The sequence below is a fragment of the Petaurus breviceps genome, unplaced genomic scaffold, assembly GCF_028583685.1.
Source record: "Petaurus breviceps papuanus isolate PSGF00001 unplaced genomic scaffold, PetGlider_PUasm1.0 689, whole genome shotgun sequence".
In the NCBI taxonomy this organism is placed as follows: domain Eukaryota; kingdom Metazoa; phylum Chordata; class Mammalia; order Diprotodontia; family Petauridae; genus Petaurus; species Petaurus breviceps.
Window position 1 is genome coordinate 8,689,376 of NW_027186458.1, and position 19,039 is coordinate 8,708,414.

The 19,039-nt window shown below is 58.0% G+C and overlaps 1 protein-coding gene across 3 annotated transcripts; it reads right to left on the minus strand.

The window, feature by feature from the left end:
- Window positions 1-1,496: 1,496 nt before the first annotated feature.
- UBXN8 (UBX domain protein 8) lies at window positions 1,497-17,981 on the minus strand. 3 transcript variants are annotated; one of them, XM_069104941.1, is made up of 8 exons: window positions 17,831-17,981; window positions 16,855-16,959; window positions 10,362-10,432; window positions 8,769-8,891; window positions 5,061-5,198; window positions 3,686-3,727; window positions 2,609-2,683; window positions 1,497-1,787 (listed from the first exon to the last, which is right to left on the minus strand). In XM_069104941.1, the coding sequence occupies exons 1-8, from the start codon at window positions 17,916-17,918 to the stop codon at window positions 1,614-1,616; spliced, it is 816 nt and encodes a 271-aa protein (XP_068961042.1). In that variant the 5' UTR covers window positions 17,919-17,981; the 3' UTR covers window positions 1,497-1,613. The 3 variants fall into 3 exon arrangements, with proteins under 3 accessions (XP_068961042.1, XP_068961044.1, XP_068961043.1); XM_069104943.1 differs by lacking the exon at window positions 5,061-5,198; XM_069104942.1 differs by lacking the exon at window positions 16,855-16,959 and having other exon boundaries at window positions 17,831-17,973.
- Between the last annotated feature and the right edge of the window lie 1,058 nt (window positions 17,982-19,039).

The window sequence follows — 19,039 nt, forward strand, 5'->3', positions numbered from 1 at the left end:
ATTCATGGGATTCTGGAACCGTCAGAGGAAGCTTCAGTCCATGGTCTGCTGACACAGACGTGCAGCTTGCCCCACCCTTTCCCAGATCTCCCTGGCATAAAGCCCGCGTGGCCGGCCTGGAGCAGCAGCATCGGGCCGCTGCTGCCACACATGGACCCCGCGTGTGAGAGAGGCTGCCCACGTCTGGCCAGCCTGCAGCCAGCAGGGATGGCCAGGGCCCACATGTCCTCAGACTGGGAAGGTGGTAGAGGAGGCCGGAGGCAGAGGCCATGGGGTCACCCCACCTCCTGGGACCCTCTGCCCCGGAGCTCAGAGGCTGGAGCCCTGAAGGCCTCCCACCCATTTCCAGCTCCTTTGTGCCTCAGTGGCCTGTGGAGATCCCGGAGGGCAGGTCCTGGCCCCTTCAGTGCTTTCCGGGAGAGGAAAGGGAAGGAGCTGTGAGAATCTGCGGTGATGTGAGAAACAGCCAGGTGGTGCAGTGAATAGAGCACCAGCCCCCGAGTCAGGAGGACCTCATTTCAAATCCGGCCTCAGACACAACACAAAAACTAGCTGTGTGACCTTGGGCAAGTCACTTAATACCAACTGCCTTACCTTCCCCCCTCCAAAAAAAAAAAGAAAAATTAAAAATTGTATCAGACTGGGAAAGTAGAAACCACCTAAGACTGGCAGTGGAGACACAATTTTGGAGCCCAGCCCCAGATCCCAGAAGAATCCCCTCGGTAACCCTCCTAACTCACTGAGCCTCTGATGGACCTCCAGTGATGGGAGCCCACTGCACGCTGGGTCAGCTCTCAGCTTTCCCTAACACGGAACCTATGTCTGCCTCGGACCCCGCCCAGAAAGCCCTTCCGAGATCCCCACATGGCTGCCCTCTCCTGTCCCCACCCCACCCCCCTTCTCCAGCCTAGCCAGCCTCCATCTGGCCCAGACCCAGAGTGGCCTCTTGGATGCTCTCCAGCCTATCAGCCCCACCCCACCCACCTGTACAGGCTTCATTTGGTCCTCCAGCAGGGCCCGTGGCTTGAAACAAGAGCCCACTCCCTGACAGTACAAGCTCCCTTATCCCTGCAGAAAGCCCCCTGGATGGAACAGGCAGCACCGTCTCCCATCTCTGGGCTCCCCTCCAGGGGGAGGGAGGGGAACCATGCAGGCGGCCCAAGCCCCGGAGTCTGCAGGAGACCAGCACAGTCCCTGCCTTCACACTCCCTAAGTCATCTTGCACAGAGCTCTGTGTAGGGCCTTCCCCATTTAGCCTGAGCCTCTGGAGGCCTGGTGTTCCCCACAGGGAGCACAGGTTTTGGCCTGTGCTTGCTGATGAGGATGATGAGGTAGGTCCCATGGAGACACCAAGTTGTCACTGGCTGAAGATCCCAGGTCTGGGCCTCTCCCTTCAGGCTCAACACAGACTGACTACTCTTCCAGTCTCGCGAAGCAAGGGATCCCCTGTTTCTGGGAGGGCCTGGGCCTGTCCCCTGAATGACGACAGGCAGCAGTGACTCATGAGTTCTTTTATTTATTTGTTACCAAGGACATAGCCTTGGCCCATGTGTGTGCCTGCAGAAGGCCTCTTTACCACTGAGTGGGCCTGCCTGTGCACAAGCCCCCCCGCTTCACAGCGAGGGGGAGGGCTCTATCTCCTCCACGTTCAGCACCGTGTCCCTAGTGAGGCCAGCGTCCTCCAGGGTCTGGTCGTCTCCCACTTCCAGAGGTCTTCTGGGGTAGGAAGTGGAGAGGGTGTAACGGGACCTGTGATAGCCCACCTTCACCATCCAGTCCAGCAGTGCCTACGAGACAGACAGACCGACCCATGACCACCGGGAATTCTTGGCCATTGTCCCACCGTGATGCCTTTCAGAGAACCCCGGGGGCTTCCCCAGAGGGAAATGCCAGAGATCACAGGTGGCAGCAGCCAGAAGCCAGCAGAGTCTGGCTGGAGACTTTTTCCAGTATTTCAGTAACAATTCCCATACAAGGATTTTCTTTGTAATCCTCAGCATTTTGCTGTCTGCATTGACCACCATAAATCTGAGCAGGGTCCTTGGGCTGCTTCACCAGACCAACTGCCCACAGGACATTGTCCCATCCCCTCGTTTCACAGAGGAGCAAGAGGAAGGGCTAAAACCCAAGTCTTTCTGCCTGTGAACCCGTCCCGTAAACCACCGTACCAGCTGAGAACAAAGAATTGGAGGGGTTTTTATTCTTGGACTGACCAATGGACCTGATGCTGCTGGATGGCCATGAAAACCCCTTGAGGACGAGTTAAAAACGAAGCCTGGCCCCCCATGAGGGACGTGGGGGAGGACAGGGGCCACCCTGAGGGCCAGCTGGGTTCTGGGTAGTCTTCAAGGCCCAGCAATGATGGAGAGACCCCACCCTCCCACCAACAAGCAAGGCAGTAGTAATGATCCCATCCCCTCTCCAAGTGACTAGCAGGAACCACATACAAGCCACTTCTGTGACTCATTTTCCTTGTCTTTAAAATATAAATCATAATAATGCTTGTTCCCCTAGAGGTTGGGGGGCGGTAGGGGGTCCCGGGCTGGGGGCAGTGCTAGGTGGAAGCAGTGTACGGGGCCAGCCAGGTGTCTACAGGCCGTGTCCTCACCTGTGAGCTGCACGTCTTGTAAAACCTCCGTCTAAGCACTCGTCCATTGGGACAGCGGAGAGCGACCGCAACCACCTGGCCAGGCAGAACAGGGTCACCGAGCGGGCCTTCACCAATGCTTTCCTCCATCCCCACCAGCTCCTCACCTCTGCCTCGGCCCTTCCCAATCCCCCAAGTGGCCGGGGGTGCACACCCCAGGGGGGTGTGCACAATTCTCTGTGCAGCCGACCTTGGAGCATGGAGGGTATAAGCTCCCTGAGGGCAGGGGACAGCCTCTTCTCGCCCCTGTCCCTCCTGCACCCGGCTGTTCTCTGCCAAATGCTATGGAGGCTGGCCTTTGGCCAGCGCAGAGCTGCCGTGTATAAGCAGGATGTGGGGGGCCCTCCTTCACAACCCCCTCCTCTCGGGCCTCACCTCCTCCTGGCTGCCCCCCGCACACAGAGCCCCCTCCATCCTTCCCAGGGCCACGTGCACCTTCCTCTGCTCCCACGGCTCAGCCACTGGCCTCTGCTGAGGGCCGTTCTAGGCAAACCCGCCCTCCACTGCCCTTCTCTCAAGGTCCACGCCTGGCTCACGCTTCTTCTCTCCTGCTCTTAGACTGGAGGGCTCCAGGAAGCATTTATGAAGCACCCACTGTGTGCTAGGCCCTGGGAAGGCACTCAGTATGTGCCAAAGGGCAACAGAGAACCAGCCCTTGTTCTCAGGAAGCTCGCGTCCCAACGTGGACGGTGCAAACGGGAGGCAGGATGGTGAGGGGGCGGGCACCGGCAACAGGACACGTCTGGCCTCAGACACTGGAAATGTGGGGCCCAAACAGCTGCCGCCCCTCCAGGAAGGGGCAGGGGGCCCTCCTGTCTGTGCTGTCGCTCCCCCTTTGGGGGGCTCCTGGGAGCTCAGCCTCCTGGCCTCCCTGGTGCCGCAAGCACAGGGCTAGGCACACAGTAAACACTTCACACGTGCCGCGGTCACCCACGTGGCAGCTCCCATCTGAGTGTGCACATGTCAGGCGCCCCCCAGCACATGCGCCCTGCTGAGGCCCAGGGCGTATGCCCGCTGCAGAGGAGACCAAAAGCTTACTTCCTCAGCCATCTCAGGAGGCTCTTCAGGTAAAACAAGGACCTGGGGAAGAAGAAAGGGTGATGTTCACTGGGAGAGCCCTCTGGCTGGGGCACCAAGGCCGCAGAGGCAGGAGCGGCCGCCCATCAGTACAGCGGGTGGTGGGAAAAGCTGCTTTGGGCCACCTATAACAGGGGAATGAAGGAATCCCGCACCCATGTGATGCCGGGCCTGGGGTCAGGCCTCAGATATGAACTGTGTGACCCTGGAAAAGTCATCTGTAAAATGAACTGGAGAAGGACATGGCAAACCCCTCCAGTGTGTCTGCCACGTAAAGGCCAGGCCAGCACTGGTGTGCTACAGCCAGTTGGGCAGGACTGAATACCAACAGCTTTGGGCCAGCCTAACCTTGGGTTAAGTAGGCTTTCTCCAGCATGTGGGTGGTAGATGGGCGTGCCAGCCTCAAGGTCATGGGAGGTGGGAGACGTGCCCACCAGCCACGTCCACAGAGGGCACAGGAATGAACTGTGGGCCCGAGAGGCCGGCCCGGGCCCAGACACTGCGCGTCTATGCTGGTCTGGCCCAATGGCTGCCTTTCCTACTTTCTTTTCTAATCTTTGATGGATGGCAGAGGGAGAGATCTCTCAGGAAATGATGGGACCTTCTGTGGGGTGAGGGCCCAGGCACAAACCAGGAAGGGCAAGGAGGTGGGAAGCTGAGCATCCCCTGCCAGCGGGGGGAAGGACCAGCGTGCCTAGGCCACTGAGAACTGGGAGAGAGACCGGCCTCCAAGGGCCTGGGATGCTGGAGCAGGTCCACACACAGCTGGACAGCTGGACCAAAGCCTTGTCAGTGCTAAGCACCCGCTCCCGGGGGGGTGGTGGGCCCTGACGGGGCCCCTCTCAGTGTGTGGGGCCGGCTGAATCTGCAAGATTCTAATAAGTCAGTTTGAATGGCCACCCAGCTCCCACAGCCTCCCTGCCAGGCCGTGGAGCCATCCTGCCTGCCACAAGGAGCTGTGTGCCATGGCCACGGTGCCTTCCTTCAGCTCAGCTCCTTGGCTGGACTCTCCCATCTCTGTCCAAGCCCGAGGCTTCCTCCCTGCCTCCCTGGGATCCTGCCCTGACCAGCAGCCCCTGCAGTGAAGAGGGTCCCAGGAGGAGACCTGATGGCCGTCCCCCAGGCTTGGGTGCCTGAAGACCATCCTCACTGGGGTTCCTTGCCAGGCCCTTCCCAGCGTCCATATGCCAGTGCCAGCCCCGGAGGGCAGTCTCAGGGCTGCCCCAGGCCTCTCCCCTAGGAGGCTCCCATGGGCATTTCCATTCAGGTTTCTGCTAAGCCTGGCAAAGGACAGGCTCGATGCTTTCCACTCCTGCAGCAGCCACAGGGACGCTACCTTCTTGGCTCTGGGCTTCTCAGGAGATGCAGGAACAGGGCCCACGCACTCAGGCAGCTGCCGTCTCTTGGAGGCTTCTTTGTTTGGGGAGTCACCGGGGGCCCTGTTTTCATTGCCCAGTCTTGGTTCTTCGTGGCCCTGGTCAGGGAGACAGAATAATGGAGAGTTCTCCCTTCCACAGGAGCTCTCCCCTCCTTTTCTCCCAGCGTCCCCAGCTCTGAGAGCCCTCCATAAGCACTTAGCACTTTTCTTTCACTCAACCATCCCATCCAAGGAGCTCCAATATAGAATGTAAAGGAGGCAGCTCTTTGAGAGAGAGGAGAGGGAGGCCTCGGGCTGAAAGTCTGGGCTCCCTTCCAGCTCAGCTCAGCTCAGCTCAGCTCAGCCCAGCCCAGCCCAGCCCAGCCCAGCCCTGCCCTGCCCAGCTCTGCAGGAGGCCGGAGATGCTGGGGCTCACTCATGGCTCTCCAAGGCCACCCTGGTAGGGAGACAACCCAGAGGGGGGTGCAGCAGCCACCCACCCTGCACTTCAGAGCCCAAGTCAGACTTTGTCACCTCCAAACAGAAGTCTCTCAAGGCCTTCCCCAGTTCACCTCTGGCTGCTCAGCCCATGGGTCACTTAAAAGCAAGAACTGCTGACCACCCGGGGGCTGAGCAGAAAGCACAGGCATGATTCCATTAAGTAGAAGCCCCCGTCTTCCCCTCTGGCAGCTGCCTCATTGAAGGCTTCCATCCTTCTTTACCGAGTGATTCCTGGGTGAAGCCCCATGAGCGGGGAGGAACAGCCAGGGTGCCGGCTCTGCCTGAATCTTCTGCCAGCTGGCTGTGGCAGACCAAGGGGGCCAGATCGCCTGCTCCCTGCTCCTACTGGGAGACCCAAGGGCTCCTCAGCCAGTCTAGACGAGGATGCTGGGATGGTGGGTCTGGGTTCCAGACACTTGGCACCAGCTCATCTGGTGAAGGCAGCCTTGCGTTTCTGCCTACTAGGCTGTGACCTCAGAGTAAACTGAATCCGAGACTGAAGGATTACAGAAGGCTCGGCAGGCAGAGCTTTGCCAGCTTATGTCTGCAGCCGGGCCAAAGGAATCTGAAATTCTGACAGTCATTTTTACTTAGCAATCAAGGAACTGATCTGCGTGCTCCCAGGCAGCCTGACTGGAGGGACTGATCTCCAGGTGCCAGGGGGAGAATTCCAGCTTGTCACTCTCGGGTTCTGGACTCGTCTGCTAACCTGACCCACACAGGCCTCCTTGGAAGGAGCTGGAGCAAGAACAGACCTGAAACTGCCCTGCAGAACCACCTGTACCCCGGATGAGGAAACCCCTTGTGCCCAGGGGGGGCCCCTTGGCCTTCGCCAGTCCTTCCTTAATGCCCCGATGCCTTTGTAATGTGCTGACAGGCTGAAAGGAAGGGAAAGGCCTTCTTCCACTCACTCCCTGAATCCCCCAAGTGTTCTTTCTACCACCTTTTCTCTCCCGAAAGAAGACAACGGTCACTGGGTAAAGGGAGAACAAGATTCACACAGAACAGCCGTGGCAGCAGAGATGATCTTACCCACAAACGTGGGCCCGGCCCCCATCCCCAGTCTCACATCCTCTGGCCTTCCTCGGCCAGGGCCTAGGCCTGAATGCCAAAGCTGATTTGGGAAGAGAGAAGACCTTACACATGCTTCCACCTCACCCCCAAAGGATCCGACTCAGAGGACGTGGGTTCAAACCCCAGCCCTGACAAGGACACCAGACTGCCCCTCACTTAGTCCTCTCCCAGGACTCTGAAATTCATCTTTGCACCTGACCTTTTCCCTTTTCTTTTCTACGTCTTCTTGTGCCAGGGCATGTAAGCTCCCTGAGGACAGGGACTATCCTTTCTCCTGGTATCTGCATCCCCAGCACTTGGAACAGAGCTAGCTGGCCAGACTGCCTGACCTCATCTGTAGAATGAGGGGACTGGACAAGATGACCTCAGACCCCTGATCTTATCATCAGTGCACAGAACCCCCCTGGGAAATGGGTGCTGAAAGGACTTCTCAGGAGCTGGAGGGCAGAGGGGGCACCAAGTGGGCCTGTGTCTCCGGAACCACCTCAGTCCCTGCAGGAGGGAAGGGGAAGGGGGCAAATGTTCCCATTCCTGCACAAAAGATGGTCAGCTGGGGACACGGATTTGTGCCCAGATATCCTAAGCAAACTTGATTTAAAGGTGATTAATGGGGAGGCATTGAATTCAGCTGGAGGGGTGAAGGAGCTGTTATCTGGAGGAACAGCTGAGGAGCAGATGGCCCCCAGAACGGCCCGGGTTCAAATGTGGCCTCAGAGGCATCTTTGCCGTGCAGTTCCACGGCCTCCTCAGCCCCATCTACCTCCTTAGGAGCCCAAAGGGAGACAAAAGGGAAGCGAGGAGCAGGATGAGAAAAGAAAGAAAAAAAGAACCAAGGCAGGGCTGGTGGCGGTTACAGGAGGGCGAGGAAGGACACCCAGGGCCGAGCTCCCACTGGAGCGGCAGGGAAACGCGGACTGGTGCGAGGGAACAAAGGGGCTCAGGCTGGAGTCTTACTGACCGGCCTGGCTGCTGGGATCCTGGGATCGGAGCCACAGCAGATGGACACAAGACTACTGGTCTTACTGACGCGAGAACTGCCAGGAGACCAGAGGAACACGGTAGAGGGAGGAGAGAGCATCTGAGAGACTCCAGAGAGACGAGGTCAAGTTTCTTGAGGGCAGGATTGTCCCTTGCCTCTTTGTATCCTTCGGGCTTGGCACTGTGCTTAAAACACCTGAATGCCTGGCAGTGACTGACTGCAGGAGGCAATGCACCAGGGTGCAGGAGGAAGACTGACCGGGCGAAGGAGGGATTTGTTTTGCTTGATTCTGCAAATCTGTTACAGGGAATTTGTTTTTCTTTCTCAGTGGGGAGTGGGGAGCTGAGGGGGAGAGGAAGCTCATTTAATTTTTTGGAGGGGGGGAAGGCAGGGCAGTTGGGGTTAAGTGACTTGCCCAAGGTCACACAGCTAGTGCGCGTTAAATATCTGAGGTTGGATTTGAACTCAGGTCCTCCTGACTCCAGGGCCAGTGCTCTATTCACTGCACCACCTAGCTGCCCTGGAGAGAAAGCTAACTGTTAATTGAAAAAAAAATTTTTTTTTTTAAAGAAAGGGAGGGGAAGACAAAATGACAGTATTTGAAGGGCATCAAGATCAGACTTGTTCGGCTTAGCCCCGAGGGCAGAGGTCACAGAAGAAGCTCCCACAGGAGCTGCACAGGAGTGGGGGGGGGGGGGCTGGCTAGCACAGCTTCCTTCTCTCTGCAAGGCTTCAGGGCATGAGTGACCGCCTGTCACATGTGCTCATGGGGGTCTTTTTTTCAGATTTGGGCCGGATGAGAGCCACTGAGGTCCCTTCCAACGCTAAAATTCTCTGAGCAGAATTAGCACTAGAGAAATAAAGACTGTGTTTTGTTTTAAAGGAATACAATTTAACAAACCATGATAAGCCAAATTTACTATTGTAACTTTGAATGTAAATGGCTTAAATCGTCTTCTAAAAAGAAAGACTACTGAATAGACTTTAAAAATTCAGAAAGAGGAAAGAATGCAGGGACATTCACAAGGCAGGAGTAAAGAGACGAACTCTTTAGGCACCAGGGATGAAAACACTCCCTGACCAGGCCACCAACCAAGGAACAGCAGAATGTGAGTGTGCAGGGATTCTCTCACCCCAAGCTTGTAGCCATCGAGTGATTTCCAGGTTTCACCCATCATTTGATAGAAACGTTCCTCCTGTTTCCTCAGTTTCATTTCCTGGCGAGGCTTCAAGACATTTTTCAGGTATGCACTGCTCTGCTCATAAGAAACAATGATGTGACAGATGTGGAAATGTGTTTAATATGATTGCACATGTACATCAGACTGCATGTCATCTTGGGGTGGGGGGAGCGAAGGGAGAAAAATATATGGAACTCAGTATCTCATAAAAGTGAGTACTGAAAACTATCTTTGCATGTCGTTGGAAAAAAGAAAACACTATTTAGTGAGGAAAAGAATGAAAAATGAAATGGGCATAATAATAGCCAAAAAGCCAAAAAGCAATGACGGTAGTGAATCTGGCCTGGTGACCCTGGGTCCGCAGGCCCTCCATGGGGTCTCCCCCCCTCCTTCCTCATGCTGACAGAGCAAGGGCTTCCTGCACACTCCAGCCCCCTCCCCTGTTCTTCATTCTCCACCACTAACTTCTCCTGCCTCTCTTAATTTGACTTCTGTGCTGACCCCTGCTGGAATGCTCTGCTTAGTGCGTGAGCCTCAGGGCAGGCCTTCGGCCAGACTAGAGACCTTAATGGGGGTCCAGGGACAGCAAGATGACCGCTGTCTTCCAGTTTACTCACGATTACAGGGAGTGAGATAGGTAGACATATATCCCTTGAGTTCATTAGAAACGTCGTTTTGTTAATTTTTGAAACATCGGCCTCCATGTGGGCCAAGGACAAAGCAGAGTCTGGGAAGTCAATGCGCAGGCCCCAGATTGTTAAGGAAGAAGCGTACCAGCAGGTGTGAGGCCCTTACAATGGAAAAGGCCCAGTGCGACAGGATGGGGAGACACACAGAGCAGCGGGAAGGCCCATCCTGGCCTCATGCCCGTTATATTCTAGTGTGGGAACACGGCACCCAAAAGGGAGCCGGAAGGCAGGGGTGGGGATGCAGGGGCTGGCTCTGAAGTCTGGAGGCCAGGAAGGGAGTGAAGGCTGTGTGTAAGCAGGAGCTTCCACCCTAGAGGCCACTCAGAATAGGTGGGAGGCCAGGGAGGGCCATCAGACTGACTTTAGCCCATTTTCTCTTCTCTTTTAAAATGAAAACCGTATTCCCCAAAGAAACAAGTTCAGTGAGTGTCCAAAACACGGAGTCCCCTTCAGCTGCTCTGGGTAAAGCCAATGCTGAGCCATTGTCCTCAGAGACAGTCTGGAGAGGGGCTGAACTAGGGCTGCCTTTGTTGAAGAGCCCACATGCTCCTGGCCCAGGGCCCATTATCACCTTCCTGACCACCATGGCCCAGGGCCCACTTTCACCTGCCTGACCACCATGGCCCCAGGGCCCACTATCACCTGCCTGGCCACCATGGCCCCAGGGCCCACTGTCACGCCCCTGGCCACCTGGCCCAGGGCCCACTGTCACCTCCTGGCCACCCCAGGGCTTGCAGGCAGGGAGTCCCAGGGGCAGCTCATGTACTCGTGCTCCCAGTTGAAGGCGCCAACCCGAGCCTGCAGTGTCCCCCAAAGTGTCAACCCTGCCTGCATCCCAGCGGCCTTTGGAGCTCACCTTGTTGGTCAGGGTCTCCTGCTGCTCTTCTCTCGCCCGTTTCTGCTTTCTTCTGTTCTCATCTTCACTTACTAAGACAACAAAACACAGGAGAGCGTCTGTATTTCCTGGTCACCTGGCCAGAAATGCACCTCTGAAAAGTGCAGGAGCCTGCCAGCCTCCCAATTCCTTCTCAGGCAGTGCAGCCAACCGGGTGTAGGAGTGAGGCTTCTCTGCCCCAACGGACACCGGAAACTCTGGGATCCTGGGCCTGAAGGCAGTGAGACCCGAGTTCAAATCCTGTCTCACACACTAGCTGTGGGACCCTGGACAAGTCACCTCAGTTCTCTCTGCCCGAGTCTCATCTGTAAAACAGGGACCATAACAGCCCCTCCCTCCCAGGGTGGTTGTGAGGGTCAAGGGAGATGATATTTGTAAGATTTTGCAAACCTCAAAGCGCTCTAGAAATATGCACCATTTTGGGGGGGTTTATTTTTAGTTTTCAACATTCACTTAAGCTTTACCTTTTCTCCTCCACCATTCTTATCATTGAGACATGCTCATTGACTGGCTGTACGTGGGAGGAAGCTGGCAGGGGGTGGGGCCAGCCCTGGGATGTCATTTTCCATGGGTCTCTGGACCCCAACTCGAGAACTGGCAGAGACCCTAGAGGTCTCTTTTACAGATGGGGAAACTGAGGCCTAGAGAGAATCAGGGTCTGAGGCAGGAGCTGAGCCCAGGCCTTTCCGACCCCAAGGCTAGTGACCTCGAGCCACCTTGCCCTTCTGTAAGACGGCACTGTAGAGATGGGGCCTTCCCTAGGATGGGGCTGGAGGAAACTGCCAGAATGCCCCAACCATAAAAGTAAATGGAGAGGCCTGGCCTGGGATCCCCATGGAGCAGCCTCCTCCTCCAAGCCCTCATTCAGGGACTGGGCTGGGAAAAACCTCCCAGATGCCTAGTGTAGCCCCCTCACATTACAGAACAGGGACCAGCAGAGGAGAGAGAACGTGTCCAAGGTCACATCACCAGTAAAGGGCGAAGCTGGGCAGCCCCAGGACTCCTGGGGCTGCAGCCCCTCGGTGACCTTCCCCCTCCCCCTGCTGGACCTGCCCCTTCTGCCCACCTAGCAGCCCTGTAGGATGTTGGCCCAAGGGTCAGGGCTGCCTCTCCAGCGTTCAGCCTGGGCAGGCACCCAGAGAACGCTCAGGAGCAGCTTTATGTGTCTGCACAGCGGTCTGTGTCTTAATGAAGCTCCTGGTCAGGAGCTTGGAGGGGGCAGGCCGGACAACTGTTACAGTCACCATTTTGGAGTGATGAGCATAGACCCAGCCAAGATCCCACGAGAACAGTCCCAGGGGTGACCAGGCCTGGGTCTCCAGACATGTCCCTCGCCCTGACACTGCCCTCCCTGTTGGAGGCAGTCAGAATGGACACATCCGGGCTCCTTTCCTGAGGAGGGGGCAGCTAAGAAGAAAGCAATGGGTGAGGAAGATGAGCCTGGCAGCAGGGCACTAGACTGGGCACGGAGAGAGACATGGGACTAGTGAGGATGGTGTGTCTCTACTCCGGGTGGGAAGTGACAAGGCAGGTAAATAAAGGCCATGAGAAGAGAGCTGGACATGAGAAACAAGGCAGGGAGACTCCCCCGAGGACACTGGAGGCCTGCCTGGAGGAGGGGACGCAGACATGGCCCCAGAGAGCAGGGCAGCGCTCTGACTACACAGACAGGGTGGGCAGGGGCAGGACATCCATCCCTGGCAGCCAGAGATGAGGGCCCAGGGAGCTCACGGGGGCTGCCTGTGTGGGATCCATAGATCGAGGGGCAGAGAAGGCATGACTGGGGCTCCAAGAGCAGATGAGGACATGGAGAAGGCTGGACTGTAGAGCAGAGATGGCCTGTTTCTGGGGGGTACAAGGAGGGAGACCGTCAGGAGACAAAGAATCCCCAGGAAGGACAGCGGTCTTCCCTCTGCCCCAGTGTCTCCCCTGGTGCCATCTCCTCACCCCTGACGACGACTGCCTGAGACCCATGCCCTCCCACACTATCTCTCCGGCCTCTGAATCCAAGAACAAACCATGCCCGGCCCCTCTTGGGGCAACGTAGAACCCCCTGCTCAAAGGGCCAGAGGCCAGCCTGCAGAGTGCTTCCTGGCTTCCTTCAAGGCTCAGCTGGAGTCCCGCATTTTGCAGGGAGGGTGCTTGCCCTGGGCCCCCAGAGTGCCACGGCCTTCTCTCTGGTGACCACTCCAATTTGTCCTGTCCACATCTGGTGGGTGCTTAATACCTGCTGATCGACTGTATTTCAATATAACTGGTTTCCTTTGGGATCCAATGAATTTTATTTTGTGCATTTAAAAGCATTCTTCTAAGAAGGTTTCAGGGCATCATCCAGGCTGCCCAAGTGGCCATGACCCCAAACTATCAAGAACATTGATTTTAAACTGGTCAAGGACCTTTTTAGGCATAAATTTTAAGATTTCCAGGGTAACCAAACAAAAAAGCGAGAAGACCAGAAAGCCTAGGGGCCAGGAGGGGAATGTGGTCATGCACCCCTGCAGTGACTAAGGGCCATGGGGCCCGCCTGGCTTGGCCCCCCTGCAGCCCGCCATCTGCTCCTCTCAAGGCTTTCCCATACCAGTCTGGTTTCCCCAGGGGCCTTCCCTCCTGGCAGGACAATAGGCCGTGGGGTCTGGCACCCTAGTGCTCATTCCCCTCACTCCTGAGTCTCCAGACCGACAGCTCTAAAGCCACAACGGGGCAGGAGAGGGGCCACAGTCGGCTAGTGGGAGGGAGATAAAGGCTGAAGAAGAGATGAGGCCCAAGTTCTAATCTGTCCCTATTTCCAGCTGGCCGAGGGAGAGGCAGCCAAGCACTTTCTTTATTTCTCTGGCTCCACCCCTGAGTGGGCCAGGGAGACCATGACCGCTCAGGGAAGGGGAGCACCTAGGCTTGATAGGGCTTCTGCACAAGTGTGATGGGGGGCTGGAGAAATCCGATGCCTGCCTCAGGAAGCCAGCCAGGACCTGAGCGCACTGGCAGGCCGTCCCCTCACCAAGCAGGGTGCGGGTGGGAGGAGTTTCCTCTGATTTCATTTCTTTAAATTTCTCTACTTTCATGCTGAACCTGCATGCCAAATAAACACAGAACGTTCCATCTACACAGCAGGGCACAAGGAAGGCTGCCCACGAACGCTGGGTCCCCGCTGGGTGCCGACAGCCTCCTGCAGCTAGGAGACATCTCAATCACCTCTTCCTGGCAGCAGAAGTAGCCTGTCTGGTTTCTGAGCGCTGGGCGCGCTTGGCACACCTCTGCAGGGCCCTGAGGCCAGTGTCAGGCTCCTGCTGGCTAGCTGCAATGGAATGGCTTGATGCCACTCCTCGGGCTCAGAGCACGCTGCTGTGACTGCTGTGGCGCAGTGGGAATTCCCTTGGACCTGGAGTCCACGGGCCTGGGTTCGAGTCTTCACTGGCCAAGCAGTAGGACAGAACAGAACTAAGGAATGAGGAGGGACGATGGCCCCCCCCTTTGGAGACTCGGCTGCCCGGTGGGTGAGCGATCCTTCCTGGCTTGGGGTTATCTGCCATCTGCACACAGATGAAAACGCTGAAGCCAGGATCGGGCCCCAGGGCCCTCTGGTGGAGACCTGCCACCACTCCGGCACCAGCCTGAATCTATCCATCAGCTAGCCCATCGTTATCTGGTCCACATGCCCAACTCTCCCACCAGAACAGAATGAGATTCTTCACCCAAGAATGCTTGGCAGAAGGATGGCAGAGGCCCGGGAAGGCAAGAGAGCTCTGAAAGGGATGGACCGAAGTGAGGACAGATGTGAGAACAGGCTATGCCGATGGAGATCACGGCCCTCATGTGCAAGCCCCTTTTCTGTTTTATTTACATGGAAAGGACCATCATATTGGGTCTGAATGCAAAATGAAGTACATTCAAATAAATAAACCAGACATGTCAGCCATGGCATCCCTGGCAAGCAGGGCCTTGGCAGGTCAGAGATGAGGAGTCGAGAACACATGGTCTTGACGAAGTCTCAGTGACTTCCCAAAGTGACAGCTAACTACCAAATCAGAGCTTTCCGATTTTCCATCAATCGCGGCTAACTCAGGGGCCCATGTTTTCAGACTTTGCTCCCTTTTTAAAAAACTGGTACAGTGTCCCTTCTCCACGGTAATGGCCTCTCTTCAATGTCATGGTCAGTGGTGCCACCATTCCCTCTGCCTCTGCGTTCAGGTGCGAGGGATGGCATTCCTGAGTGGGGGGCTGGAATTCACCCAGGCCAGCCGTGGGCTGACTATCTCCTCTCTTACCTCGAGCATCTAACCCAAGCTCATCCTCCTTGGCCGAGAAAACCCAAGGGAAACGAGGCCTGAGCTCATGAAGCCTCCCTGGTGCCCACGCCCCCACACTGGGCCTTCTCTCTGCCAGCGGAGCTGAAAGGCCCCTACGCTCCCCCTGCCTCGGCACCTCTGTTCTTCTATCTCCTTTTAAAATCTAAGCTGATTATGCATCTGCTTAGAAAGGCAGTAAATGAACCAGCATTTGGGGGTGGTCTGGCTACTGATTCTTCTTGTGAACCGGCAGGAACACTCTGAGATATAAACAAAGAAAGAGAGGTTTTTAACCAAGACTGGTGGCCAGGTGGTGCCATTCATAGCGGGCAGGGCTTGGAATATGAAAGAGCAGATATTTACAAGCAGAGTGACCTGGGAAAGTCACTTGGTCTCTGTCTGCCTCAGTTTCCTCATCTGTAAGATGGGGATCAGCACAGCCCCTCCCTCCCAGGGCTGTAGTGAAGTTCAGATTCAATGGTCTTGGTGAAGTGCACTGCTACTGAGGGCATGCTGAGTGTCACAGCAGCGCCGACCTGCCTGGACACTGGGGCCCTTTCTGAACGCCCCCAGCACAGGCCCCTCCTTGGAACCAGTAAGGAGAATCAAACCAAACAAAGGCACACATTGGCTCAGTCATCCCCCCACCCACAGGCTCCTTCTCTGTTCTTTGCTACAAAAAAAGAGCTGTTAAAAATACCTAACGTGAACGAATGTGGTCCCCACCCCCCTGGGGCTGACTTTCTCCCACAGAATTTTAGTCCACAGGATCCTATCCCTCTAAACAAACCCTCTGATATCTTCAATATGAAAATCTAAGGCCATGGCAGACTATGCCCAGCTTTCCTCTACCACCAGCTGGAGAAAGGACTGGCTACTCCTTCCTCCCGCTCCAACATCAGGGAGTGGCCAGGGAGGGGGAGGGGGAGAGACAGACAGAGAGAGACAGAGAGAGGCAGCGAGGGGAGGAGAGAGGGTGAGAGAGAAGAGACAGAGAGGAGAGACACAGTGGGGAGGAGAGGTGGAAAGAGAGGAAAGAGACAGAGAGACAGAGGGGGAGGGAGAGAGAAAAGAGAGAGGGAGAGGGAGGGAGGGAGAGACAGAGATAGAGAGAGGGGGGAGAGGAGAGGGGGAGGGAAGAGAGAGGGGAGAATGGGAGAAGGAGAGAGGGGGCCGAGACAGAGAGACACAGAGAGAGAGAGGGAGATACTGAGACTGGGAGAGACTGAGTTCCAGCAAAGATGTGGATAACTGAAGTTTCTCTTCATGACCACACAGTGCTTCTCCAAATTAGGCCTGTGCCTGGCTTCCTGGCCTCCCCCACTTCCTGACTCTGTCCACACAGCGGGCAGTACTTGCGGTGTTGAAATCTGTCCTGTTTCTTCATGTTCTCTGGGTCCTGAGCAGCAGCCCCTCCTTCCCCTACAATCCTGGGCTGCTGCCCTGGACTTTGGACAGAGGAAGGCAGGCCCGGTAAGGACAGTCTGGGTGTTGCTATGCTTCACGTCCCCGGCACTATGCACACAGCAGTTGCCTAATCATTGCTTGCTGACTCCCTAGACTTCCTTCACCCTAATGACTCCCTCCCACACCTGGCTGAGCCGTCTTCTCCTTCACCCTCCTCTCCTTTTTGGTTTAAAGCCTGTGTGATGAGACTGGCCAGACACCAGCCAACACATCCTCCCCGACCCTGGCTCAGACATCCCTGCATGTTAGGCCAAGGTCCACAAGCCCAAATTTCCTCCTCAGACACCACCTTCTCAAAACGTGGGTTATTTCCCAAATCACCATTCCTCTTCTGCCTTCCTTGCCTTCCCTGCAACAGTGAGGAAACACCACCTGTGCCCCCCCCATCTTTATTTCCTTGCCCAAGGCTTCGTCCCCTTTGACTGCACCCTGAAGAAGCCTTCTTAGCGGGAAGTATGAGACTGGCCCCATCACAGCGATTCAAGACAGGCCGTGGGAGATGGTGGGCCTCCCAGCTTCTAGGGGCCACCCTTCCTAAATCACGGTGGCCCCTCCGCAGGAAGCTTGGGGAGGGATGCCGTGAGGCCGCCCCCACACGACTCTCAAGATAGAGAAATGGCTGCCCAGAGTCCCAGAGGAGCAGCAAACGGGACTAAGCTCATAGTGGGAAAAGAGAATCCGGAATCCACGTGGCATTGGCTTACCTGTCAAGGACACCGTGGGTGGAGCCTGAGCTGTGAGCCGCGGGGTGGTCACCAAGAGAACGAAAGTCAGGAGAGCGAGAAGCAGCAAAAAGATGTCCTTCCATCCTGATGAGAGAGAAAGGCGGCGGAGAAGCCGCTGGCAGCCTTGGAGAAGGCAGCTTCTGTTGGGTGGGGAGGGCAGGGCGAAGGAGAAGACTGCACAGGCGTCTTGGCCCTAACAGGATGGCTGAGATCTCTGGACTGTCGGCAGGCACTGCCCAGCGCGCAGCCGGGAGCGCTCGGGGAACACAGCCTGTGGACTGGCCTGCCCACTGACCGGCGGCCCTCTCCATGGGGGGCGTCCTGTCAATGGCATGACAGCCCCCAGAGCCTGGGGCGGGGGCGCAGGCTGCGGCCCCAGCCGGGGAGTCCCTGAGATGGACTCTTGAGAATGGCCCCGGTCTGAAGAAGCTGCCGCTGCGAGTCCGGCATGGGCAGGGAGGGAAAGGGGCGAGCCCTTCCCGAGCCACGACGGCCGTCCTCGGAAGGCAATGACCCAGCAGGGAGGAGGGGGTCCCAAGGGTTCCACCAGCGGCGAACGAAGCTGGCACCCACTAAATCAGGCTCAGCCCTCGGGAACGGAAGGGCCGGTCTCCGCCGGGACCCGAGCCCACGCCCAGCACCCCCTGAGCTTCCCCGCCGCAGGGGCTGCGCAAGGGCAGGCGCCCTGATACATGGCTGGTGGAGCTGCGCAAAGAGCGGCGCTTCGCAGGACCAAAGGCTGCAAACACCGCAGGCGCCCAGCGAGCGGGAAATGGGAACCAGCGCGGGCCACGTGGGCGTTCAGGGCTGTCTGGGCGGAGAGAGCGGCCCCGCCCCCTTCCCAGCATGCCTTGTCGCGCGAGCCGGCCGCAGGGCATGCTGGGAACTGTAGTTCCCACGAGGGCCGGGAGGCAAAAGGCGGAGGGACAGCCGAGGAGAAGGGAGGGAGCCTTACCCGGGTTGAAGCCCGCGCTCCGGAGCTGCAGGCAGAGCAGGGGCACGGCCGGGATGGCCAGCAGCAGCCATGCCGCTCGGGCCGCCATGGCGCCTCAGGCCGCGCCCCGAGCGCAGGCGCGGCTCCACCCCCCCCCCCCCGAGCGCAAGCTCAGCTTCGTCGCCCTCGAATCCCCCCCCTCCGGAGGGAGGGGCTCGCGGCAGTCCCCTGGAGCCGGCTTTCCTTCCCGTCACACCGGTCCCCAGCCAGGGCGGGCCGGCTCTAGGGCCCAGCCGATGCTGAGGGCCCGTTGGATTTTTCGGGTTTTTCTGTGCACCTTGCACACAGTAGGACCTTCATACATGACGTCACGTATTGCCAGTGATGACGTCCACGCACTAAGGGCTTTCAAGGCTGGACACGAGCCTGTAGGGCCTGGAGCCCGGGGGAGAGGGAGGGAAAGCTCCGCCAGCTCACGTGCCCGCTCTGCGGGGGCCCTCCCCCCCTCCCCGCTGGGACACCCAGACCAGAAATACTGCCCTTGGGGACTTCCGCTCTGGGGCCAACCGGGGCGGTGAGAGAGGTAGATGAGGCCCCCACCCCCACCCCCACCCCCAGGGGCGGGGCAGAGCCCGGGGCTCAGCGGCAGACCAAGGGCCGTACCCTTAGGCCTGGTCCCCGCCCCCACTGAAAGGAGGGAGGTGGAAGAGGCCCCTCCGGGGGCGGGGCCGCCTCGGGGCGGAGTCTGGGCGGGGCACTCACTTCGGCCCGCCCCCATTGGCAGGAGGGAGGTGGAAGAGGCCCCTCCGGGGTCGGGGCCGCCTCGGGGCGGAGTCTGGGCGGGGCACTCACTTCGGCCCGCCCCCATTGGCAGGAGGGAGGTGGAAGAGGCCCCTCCGGGGGCGGGACCACCTCGGGGGCGGGGCACTCACTGCGGCCCGCCCCCATCGGCAGGAGGGAGGTGGATGAGGCCCCTCCGGGGGCGGGACAGAGCTCGGGGCCACGGCCTCAGTTTCCCCTCGGGCCGGGGGCGGGGCCTGCTGAGTCATGCTGAAGCGGCAGAGCCCCGCGGGGTGCCGCGCCCTGGCCCCGCCCCCGGCCCCGCCCCGCGCCCCGGCCCTCTCCCGCCGCCCTCGCCAGCGCGGGCTGCGCGGCTGCACAGCGGCCCTTGGTCAGCGACGGCGGCACCTGCGCGCCCCTGGTGCGCGGCCGGCCTGGCGTGGCGCTGGT